Source organism: Rhinopithecus bieti, unplaced genomic scaffold (genome assembly GCF_001698545.2).
Source record: "Rhinopithecus bieti isolate Rb0 unplaced genomic scaffold, ASM169854v2 scaffold_19652, whole genome shotgun sequence".
NCBI classification, from domain to species: domain Eukaryota; kingdom Metazoa; phylum Chordata; class Mammalia; order Primates; family Cercopithecidae; genus Rhinopithecus; species Rhinopithecus bieti.
Genome location: NW_016809913.1, coordinates 268,619 through 279,805, shown reverse-complemented (window position 1 = coordinate 279,805; position 11,187 = coordinate 268,619). Strand labels below are relative to the sequence as shown.

The following is an 11,187-nucleotide window of genomic DNA, read 5'->3' as shown; positions in this document are numbered from 1 at the left end:
CCATGGAAAGAAGCTAACCACAAGAACTCTAATTGACAATAAAAAGCATAATAGATTAATTCTAGAGTTTCAAACAAGAAAGATATTGCTATAATATCTACACTGAACAGTTGTATTATAAGCCAAAAACAATTATTTCCCACTGCTTTTGTCAACAATTCTCATCTTTCCAGATGAGACCTGTTCTATCTCACCATCTAGTCAAAGAGAGCTACCAGAGCTAGCACAGTAGCATAAATTGTTGATCATATATACAAAAAAAAAAGCCAGGTAAAATATAATAAATGATATCCAAAATAAATTGAATCAAATATTATAAACAATGTAACCCAAAGCTACATGCCATATTTATAAGAGGAAAGAGTGGCAGCGAGATGTCACTGAAAGAATTTTGAGAGAAAATGAAACATTTTGTCCTACTACATTTATACCCTCTGATAAATTAGAAATTTACTTGGGTGCACTAAAACCTCTATTTCGTTACTTAAAACTTGCCAAAAGGCCTAAGAATCATAAAGATCCTATGCTATAACAACTGCAGTAGCATACAACAAAGGGTGGGGAGTTAGGACTCTTGGGGAAATATTTCAATTATTATTCCTTTACTGTTAAAGTATTTCTTGTGTTCTTTATACCTTGATGAAATATTTTTTGAGACTGTTAAGATCCAAAAGATATAAACTGCATTTATTGTGTAGAAATTCAGAATGGCTCAGGCTACACAATAGTAGTCAGATGTAAAGTGTACTAAATTTCATCTTCTATAAGGGTTGATTTTGAATTCAATCATCCTTTGAGAGAAGACATCCCAGCTCGCATAATTTCATCAACCAGGAGAATGTTGGTGGCAATCACTGTGCTAAGGAAAAAGATGACAGGGTGAGTAAAAGCCTACTAACCCACTCTTAGCTTTTTTCTCCAGCAATCTTTACCTATGTAGGGTACTCTAATGATGTTGGTACGATATTTTATGAGACAAAGCTGTTATAAATACAAATACAAATATCACCTTTTTTTTTTTTTTTTCCAAGATGGAGTTTCACTCTTATTGCCCAGGCTGGAGTTCAATGGCGAGACCTCAGCCCACTGCAACTTCTGACTCCCACGTTCAAGCAATTCTCCCGCCTCAGCCTCCCGAGTAGCTGGGATTACAGGTACCTGCCGCCAAGCCTGGCTAATTTTTGTATTTTTAGTAGAGACGGGGTTTCACCATGTTTGCCAGGCTGGTCTTGAACTCCTGACCTCAGGTGATTCACCTGCCTCAGCCTCCCAAAGTGCTGGGATTACGGGTGTGAGCCACTGCACTGGCCCAAATGTCACCCTTTGTATTATAATTTAAACTCCTTTGCTGATAAGGTGCATTCCTGATTTATATTCCAGCAAAATTGAGCTTAATTTTTCTTATAACTTAACACTGCTAGACTTAAAATATAAAAGGGACTATGAACTATAAAATGACAGAAGCTAGTCCTAATAACAATACCACACCTTTCAAACACTTGACAATTTTTCCACTGTACAATGACAAAAATAATAGAAACATTTTCATCTTAATATTATCAATTATAACTCTACAGGTCTTTCACTTTATATTCATATGAACTTACCAAGAGTGAAGAAGTTGTTTTTTTACGCAATAATTATCCCAAACTCCTGCATCTGCTGCTACCATTGGCTCACCTGAAAAGTAAAAACAATTTTAATACCAAAATCTTACCATTTTCTATTAATATTAATTGATATCTTCTAAAAATATTTAATACACTACCAAAACTACTTTTGTCAAGGTCATCAATGACCTCCATATTGTCAAATCTAATGGTTGATTCTCAGGCCTCATCTATTCAGTATTTAACACAGTTGATCACACTCTCTGGCCTACCCTTTGTTATCTTCCAGGACACCACACTCCTCTGGTTTTCTTTCTTTTGCACTAGTGACTCCTTTTCTGATTACTTTGCTGGTTCTTCCTCTTCCTCTCTCACTTCTTAATGTTGGAGTACCCAAAAGTTCAGTCCTAGCCTCTTTTCTCTCTACCCTTAATCCCTAGGTGATCTCATCCAGACTTTTAGATTTAAACCATACACATCTGATGACTCTCAAGGTTTTTTGAGTGTTTTTGTTTCTTGTTTTCTTTTTTCTTTTTCTTTTTTTTGGTGTTTTGTTTTTGTTTTTGAGACAGAGATCTTGCTCGGTCACTCAGGCTGGAGTGCAGTGGTGTAATCTAGGCTCCCTGCAACCTCTGCCTCCCGGGTTCAAGCAATTCTCCTGCCTCAGCCTTCCAAGTAGCTGGGATTTCAGGTGCCTGCCACCATCCCCGGCTAATTTTTGCATTTTTAATAAAGATGGGGTTTCACCATGTTGGCCAGGCTGGTCTTGAACTCCTGACCTTAAATGATCCACCCACCTTGGCCTCCCAGAGTGCTGGAATTACAGGTGTGAGCCATTGCACCCGGCCTGACTCTCAAGTTTTAATCTCCAACCCAGACCTCTTCCTTGATTTCCAGACCCATATATCCAACTTTTTTAATTAAAAGATTACAGATGCTTCAACCTTGACTCTGGCAAACCTGAATGTTAATGTCCTTCTCACCCACAACCTGCTCCAGCCAGTCTTCTCCACCACAGTTGATTGCAACTCCAACCTTCTACTTGTTCAGCTGACTTCTCTACAGAGTGGAGAGTGGCCAGAGTGATTCTCTTAAACAGAATTAGGCCACGTGCCTGGCCAACATGGTGAAACCCTGTCTCCACTAAAAATACAAAAAGTAGCCAGGCGTGCCAGCAGACACCTACATTCCCAGCTACTCCAGAGGCTGAGGCAGGAGAATTGCTTGAACCTGGGAGGCAGAGGTTGCAGTGAACCGAGATCGCGCCACTGCACTCCATAGCATGGGAGACAGAACGAGACTGCCTCATAAATTAATTAGGCCATGTCACACCTCTGCTCAAAATTGCTCCCTGCTCCTCTAAAGTAAAAGCCAAAGTCCTGAGACTGGTCCAAATGCCTCTGCATGATCTGACCTGCTGTCACCTCTCACCTCCTTCCTCAAAAACGTCAGACACTGGCTTTTCCACTAGCTGTTCTCTTTCCCTAGAACACTTAACCCCAGTTGCCTACATGGCTGATTTCCTCACTTCCTTCCACTTTTTTTCAACAGACATCTTGATGATGCCTACCATGACCAACCTCTTTAAGCTGTCGTTCTCTTTCCACCCTCCTGTACTAGCGTTCATGATCATTAGTAAACCACTCTTTTTTTCATATAATTCATTTCTTTCTAAGATGCTGAAGGAGTTTATTTATTAAAGTTATTATTTACTGCCTACCTTCCCCCACTACAACATAAGCTCCCAGGGGCAGATATTTTTGTCTGTTTTGTTCTGTGTGAAGCCCAAGAGGAAATCAAGCACTCAACAACTATTTCTCAAATGAATGAACATTTTTTAAGAAGCTCAAAAATAAACTAAAGGCATCCAAAATTTAAATATTAAAGTTACCCAAATCTCTACTTCTTTACTATAAGATCTGGGTAACTAAAGAATAACCTCTTTCTTTATTAAGCAGCTAATTTTCCTTCCCTTTCTTACCTGTACTCAAATCTATGCCCACAAGTTGTTTTGACTCGACATGCTCAGCCTGAACTTTTACTAGTGTTTCCTGTGGGTCATAACCAGCATTCTGAGCAAGAACCTTTAGGAATAAAAATAATAATAAATATATATGCATAATACCTTCACATATCTCAAATATCAAAATACTCTTTACTCTTGTAAAAACACATCTATAACATGACAATCATCTCCTTTTGAAGAATTCCACTTTCAATCTAAATCAAAGTATTATTTCATCTATCTAGTACTTTTTATATCTACTTAAACATTGCCCCTATGCACATCACAGTAAATTCTGAGGACATCAGAGTTCCCCCATTTCCACTCTACTACATTAATTTCCCTCCTTGCAAGAGGTTTTTGTGTTTTTTTTTTTTTATTGTGAAAGGAAGTAGAATGATATTCTTGTTTCCTCTAGTGCTGCTAGTCACATGCCCTCCAGTTCTTCATAGGCATTTGCTAAGGAAACCAGAATATTAGCAGCACCTTTGTGCCTCTCATCTTCATGAGGAGAGTCACGACCTGTGGTAACAGGGTTGGAGATACCCGCACTCCAAACCAGGCTCATTTCCAAGTGGTCCCAAATCACCAGCTGATGAGGAAAAAGGTACCACCAATGTACACTGGGGTTACCAATTTCTGTCAACAACAAGATCATACTGACTTTGCTACTCTGGGGAAAGAAAAAATAGAAGTCTAATTCACAAAGATTTCACAAATTATGAAAAATTTTAATAAAAATTAGCAAGAGATTTTGCTGGCATTGTTAATAATGCTTTAATTCATGGTAATAGCATCTTTGAAGTAATTTTACTATATTTCTAAGGTGGTTTGAAACAAATTAAGGAAAAGAGAAAGGAATGGTTGCTTTCTGTCCTTAGGTTGCCACATGGAAAATTCTGTTTTCTCTTTTCTAGGAATTAAAATGATGATGATAAATGTAAGGTTGTATCTAGGAATGCTAAATAGCCTCAAGCCCTCACTCTCCACAATTTAAATTGATTACATTTGGATACCACTAACAAAACAAAGATGTACCATAAAATCTAACTAAATTTTAAATTCTAAACTTTTTCATTATGATTAATCATGAGTCATTTCTGAAGGAAATATTTGGAGCTGCTTTAATTTTTGGAACTCAGAGAAAGAAGCAAGGGGGTAAGTTGGCTATTTCATGAGATCGTGCAAGGATTCTGGGCTGTTATCCCAAAAGTTTCCCTGCTTTAGTTGTAAAATATCTAAGAGAAAATTGTGTAAGGAAATGCATATAAATACCCGTCTACTCCATTAACTATCAGATAATATGGGCAATTTGTAATTAAACACCTTTATGTCTAACCAGTTGTTATTTGGCCGAAAGGGTAGTTGTACCTTGGGAATAATGAGTAAGGCATCAGCAAAAGCCTGGACTCCAAGACGAGCTCTTCCTTTTATACTGTTCTTATACGTAACGAGAGCTTCAGCCATTGCCACTTCAATTGCACCAGCTCCAGGAACCATACAACCTATTGGAGTGAAAAAATATGATTGGCAAGACATGCCATAAAGACCAAAAGAGAGAGAGAGAGAGAGAGAGAAAAGCAATTCACTATTTAAGTGTGTTGTATTATCTACAAAAACCAAATAAATTGCATGGCTTAGTAATTACTCAGTTATCTTATGAAACATCCTGAAGTTATACGTCATTAAATAAATAGGCATAGTACAGATAACTGGCTGCAAACAGCTTATTTCGCTGCTCATCCTCTGGTAAACAAAATAATTTCTTTTACCTTCATCTTACTCTTTTATAACTACTTTTTTTTTTTTTCTGAGATGGAGTTTTACTCTATCACCTAGGTTGGAGATGTAGTGGCACGATCTCGGCTCATTCCAACCTCTGCCTCCCAGGTTCAAGCAATCCTCCTACCTCAGCCTTCTAAGTAGCTGGAATTACAGGCGTGCACCACGACACCCAGCTAATTTTTGTATTTTTAATAGATACGGGGGGGGGGCCCACCATGTTGGCCAGGCTGGTCTTGAACTCCTGACCTCAAGTGATCCACCCACCTCTGTCTCCCAAAATGCTGGGATTACAGGCGTAAGCCACCACACCTGGCCTTATGACTACTTTTAAGAGGTAGTTATTTATACTTTATATTGACAGGTAACTGATTACAATATCTGACATGAAAATTTTTTAGGCCAAGATAATTTGTCCCTAGTTTTTGATAGGGAATTCTTGGAACTCAATGAAGTATTTGTTTTTGGTGCTGAGGCATAACTCAAACTGCTATCTAAGAAAAAAATTAAGTGGTATTATTATTCTAAAGCAAGAGTTTTGGTTAAACACATCAAATTTCACATCAGAATATGACTTTTATATCTGCTATTTGTATGGTTTCATGAAGTTTATGACTCTTATTTAAATCAGTAAACTTGCTTTAAAACAAAACAATATGAAAACAATCTCCCCTTTTATCTCACATCATTTTAAAATTACTACCCCCTTTCTCTGCTTCACTTCACAATGTAACTGCTCAGAGCTGTTTACCCAACAGATTATTACATCATTACCTCCCATTCACATTTTTTAAAAGTTCCTTGTTAAATACAGAATATACTCAAAAGAATACTTATATGTGTAAGATATAAAGAATAAATGTACAAATAAACAAATGTATCCATGTACCTACCACCCAGCTTAAGAAAGAGATTACTAGAACCTTTGAAAATTTCTCTGATCCCATTCCCTGTGAAAACACAACATATCAAAATTTTAGCATCCCTAAAGCAGTACTTAAAGAGAAATCTGTATCACGAAACACCTATATTAGGAATGAAGAAAGTTCTCACATGAATGACCCCAGCTTCCACCTTAAGAAACTAGAAAAGGGCGGGGTCTGGTGGCTCACTCCTATAATCCCAGCACTTTGGGAGGCCAAGGCAGATAGATCACTTGAGCCCAGAAATTCAATACCAGCCTGGGCAACACAGTGAGACTCCATCTCTACAAAAAACACAACAATTAGCCAGGTGTGGTGGCACACACCTGCAATCCCAGCTACTTAGGAGTCTAAGGTGGGAGGACTGCCTGAGCCTGGGAAGTCAAGGCTGCAGTAAGCCGTGACCATGCCACTGCACTCCAGCCTAGGCTACAGATAAAGACTCTGTTTCAAAAAGAAAAAAAAAAACTAGAAAAGGAAGCACAAATGAAACCTAATATAAGCAAAAGAAAGGAAATAATTAGAATGAAAGTGGAAAGTAATCAAATGATAAATGTCAGAAATGAGAAAAGTTACATCACTACAGATTCTACAGATATTAAAAAGAATAATAAATGAATATTATGATCGACTTTATGACAATGAAGTTGAAACTGTAGATCAGAAGTTAATACTTTCTGCAAAAGGCCAGTTAATATTTTTCAGGCCAGAACATTTCTTTTGCAACTATTCAACTCTGCCACTGTAACACAAAAATAGCCATAGACAATACATAGACAAATGAGTATGGCCACATTCCAATAAAACTTTATTTACCAAAACAGGCAGCAAACCAGATTTAGCTCATAGATAGTAGTTGATGATCCTAACTTAGATGAAGTGGACAAATTCTTAAAAGACTACAAACCACTAAAGCTCACTCAAAAAAACAAAACCCTTTATAGCCCTATGTCTATTAAAATAAATTGAATGTGTCATTAAAGGCTTTCCCACAAAGAAAACTCCAAGGATCAGATGGCTATATTGACAGTCTACCAAACATTTAAGAAAGAAATAATACAAATAATACCAATTCTCCACAACAACTTAACATTTTCAGAAATTTGAACAAGAAGAAAAACTTTCCAATTCACTCTATGAGTACAGCATTGTTCTAACACCAAAAAAGATAAAAGCATTACAAGAAAAAATATACACAGACCAATACTCCTTATGAATACAGATGTAAAAATTCTTTTAAAAATTTTAGCCAATTAAATCAAATAATACATTAAAAGGAGAATACACATAGCAGCATTATTCACAATAGCCAAAAGGTAAATGGAACATGTTTCCAATAACAGACAAATAAAATGTGATATATACATGCAATAGAATATTATTCAATGGTAAAAAGGAAAGAAATTCTGGCACATGCTACAACATGAATGAACTTTGATGACACTATGCAAAGTGAAATAAGCCAGACAAAGGACAAAAACTGTATGATTCCAATTATATGAGATACACAGAGTAAACTCATAGAGATAGAAAGTAGAATAGTGGTTACCCAGGGCTGGGGAGGTGGGTAGGGAATGAAGAGTTATTGTTTAATGGGTACAGAGTTTGTTTTGCAAGGAAAAAAAGTTCTGGAGATGGGTGGTGATAATGGTTACACAACAATGTGAATGCACTTACTAACACTGAACTGTACACTTAAAAATTGTTAAACTGCAAATTTTATGTTATGTATATTTACCACAATTTAAAAAATAATTTTTAAAAATGTAATTCATTAAATTTTAAAAAGTAAAATGCATTGTAACTAAGCATGGTTTATCCCAAGAATGTAAGGTTTGACATTTGAATCAATCAATGTAATTTACTGCATTAAAAAACTAAATGAGGGCTGGGTGCAGTGGCTCACACTTGTAATCCCAGAACTTTGGGAGGCCAAGGCAAGCAGATCACCTGAGATCAGCAGCTCAAGACCAGCCAGGCCAACATGGTGAAACTCCATCTCTACTAAAACATACAAAAATTACCTTGGCATGGTGGTGCATGCCGGTAATCCCACCTACTCAGGAGGCTGACACAGGAGAATCGCTTGAACCTGGGAAGCAGAGGTTGCAGTGAGCCAGGATTGCGCCATGGCACTCCAGCCTGGGCAACAAAGTGAGACTCCATCTCAAAAAAAAAAGAAAAAAAAAAAAAACCGAGAAAATCATATGATCATCTCAATAGATGCACAAAAAGCATTTGGCATTTATTCTCGTGTGTGTGTGTGTGTTGACAGAAAAAAAAAACAAGAAGTTTCACTCTTGTCGCCCAGACTGAGGTCCAGTGGCGTGATCTTGGCTCACTACAACCTCCGCCTCCCAGGTTCTAGCAATTCTTCTGCCTCAGCCTCATGAGAAACTGAGATTGCAGGTGCCTGCCACCATGCCCAGCTAATGTTTGTATTTTTAGTAGAGACAGAGTTTCACCATGTTGGCCAAGCTGGTCTCAAACTCCTGACCTCAGGTGATCCACCTGCGTCGGCCTCCCATAGTGCTGGAATTACAGGCGTGAGCCACCGAGCCCAGCCTGGCATTTATTCTTAATTAAAAACTGTCAGCAAACTAGGTGCAGAAGGGAGAACTTCCTCAACCTGGTAAAAACCTACAGCTAACATCACACGTAATGGAGAAAGATTGAATGCTTTCCCCCTAAGATGAGGAATGAGGAAAGGATGTCCATTCTCATTATTTCTAGTCAACATTATACTGGAGGTTCTGGCCCATGAAATAAGGGAGAAAATTTTTAAATATCCATATTGGAAAGAAAAAAGTAACTGTATTAGCAGACAACATAATAACTTACATAAACAATTCAATGAAGCCTATAAGAAAGCTAATTGTGATTTAGCAAGGTTGCAGAATTCAAGATCAATGTACAAAAATTAAATATATTTCTATATATTAGCAAATAACAATCAGAAATTGAAATTTTAAAAATAACATACACAATAGTAACAAAATAAATGAAATATATAGAGATAAATATGGAAAAAAGTGTGTGAGGCTCATATACTAAGAACTATGAAATACTGCTGAGATAAATTCAAGAAGACTCAAATAAATAGACAAGACGACATTCATGAGTTAGAAGGCTCATTATTAAAATATCAACTATCCCCAAATTGATCTACAGATTTAATAAAATTCCATTCAAGCGGGGTGTAGTGGCTCACACCTGTAATCCCAGCACTTTGGGAGGCCAAGGCGGGAGGATAGCTTGAGCCCAGGAGTTTGAGACCAGTCTGGGCAACAACATAATGAGACGTTGTTTCTACAGAAAATATTAAAAAAAAAAAATTAATCAGGCATGGTAGTGCATGCTTGTGGTTCCAGCTACTTGGGAAGCTAAGGTGGGAGAGTCACTTGAACTCAGTAGGTAGAGTCTGCAGTGAGCCATGATCACGCCACTGCACTCCAGCCTGAGTGACAGAGTAAGATCCTTTCTAAAAAAAAAAGTTCTGATCAAAATCGCAGCAGCAGTCTTTCTGGCAGAAACTGACAAGCTGATTCTAAAATTCATATGGAAGTCATATGGAAATGCCAAAGACTTAGAATGACCAAAATGACTTAAAAAAAAAATGAGAGTTAACAATACTGATTTCAAGATTTATTATAAAGCTACAGTTGTCAGGACAATATCATATTAACATTAAAATAGACAAATGCATCAGTAGAACAGAAAAAAGAGCAGAGATAGAACCACACAAATATGAAAAACTGATTTTTTATACACGAGAAAAGGCAATTCAGTGGTGAAAGTCTTTTCAGCAAATAAGACTAAAACAATCTGATACCTTTATATGAAAAAATGAACTTGTATCCATACTTGTACCATATACAAAAATTAACTTAAAATGAATCACAGACCTAAACGTAAAACATAAGACTATAACACTTTTAGAGAAAAATATTTGTGACCCTAGGTTAGGTAAAGATTTTTTAGATACCACACCAAAAGCATAATCCATGAGAGAATAAAAATAATAAATTAGACTTCATCAAAATTAAGAACTCCTCCTTGAAAGGCACTGTTAATAATAAAATAAGCCATAGAGGAGAAAAATTTGCCAGACAGATATCTGAAAAAAAGCACTTGTACCCAAAATATACACAAAGAACTCTCAAACTCAACAATAGAAAACTAACACAATTTTTTTTTCTTTCCTTTTTTTTTTTTTTTCTGGAAACAGGGTCTCGCTCTGTCGCGCAGGCTGGAGTGCAATGGTGTGATCATAGCTCACGTTACTGTAACCTCAAACTCATGGGGCTCAAGTAATATTCCTGCCTCAGCCTCCTAAGTAGCTGGAACTACAGGTACAGACCAACATGCTTGGCTATTTGTGTGTGTGTGTAGAGTCATGGTCTTGCTATGTTGCCCAGGCTGGTTTCTAACTCCTGGGCTCAAGCAGTCCTCCCACCTTGGCCTCCCAAAGTGCTGGAATTATAGGTGGGAGACACTGTGCTTGGCCAACAATCCAATATTTTAAAAGGGCAAAAGATTTAAACAGAAAATTCACCAAAGATATATGGAGGGTGAATAAGCACATTAAAAGATGCTCAACATGGGCTGAATGTGGTGGCTCATACCTACAAATCCCAGCACTCTGGGAGGCTGAGGGGGGAAATCTGCTTGAGGCCAGGAGTTCAAGACCAGCCTGGGCAACATAGAGGACCTCATCCCTACAAAAAAAAAATTTAAAAATTAGCCAGGTGTGGTGGCATGCACCTATCGTCCAGCTGAGGTGGGAGGATCACTTGAGCACAGGAGTTTGAGGCTGCAGTGAGCCATGATTGCGCCACTGCACTCTAGCCTAGGTGACAGAGCAAGA

At 37.5% G+C, this 11,187-nt stretch overlaps 1 protein-coding gene across 6 annotated transcripts in view; it reads right to left on the bottom strand.

Annotated features, from left to right (window-relative positions):
• Positions 1-660: 660 nt before the first annotated feature.
• CCT6B (chaperonin containing TCP1 subunit 6B) overlaps positions 661-11,187 on the bottom strand; it is a 54,349-nt gene continuing 43,822 nt past the window's right edge. For all 6 annotated transcript variants that reach the window (XM_017890918.1, XM_017890917.1, XM_017890914.1 and 3 more), the window contains 4 exons: positions 4,987-5,120; positions 3,592-3,694; positions 1,608-1,680; positions 661-859 (listed from right to left, as the gene is read on the bottom strand). In XM_017890918.1, the coding sequence (XP_017746407.1) occupies positions 787-859; positions 1,608-1,680; positions 3,592-3,694; positions 4,987-5,120 (383 nt within the window). In that variant the 3' untranslated portion in view covers positions 661-786. The remainder of the gene's footprint in view (positions 860-1,607; positions 1,681-3,591; positions 3,695-4,986; positions 5,121-11,187) is intronic.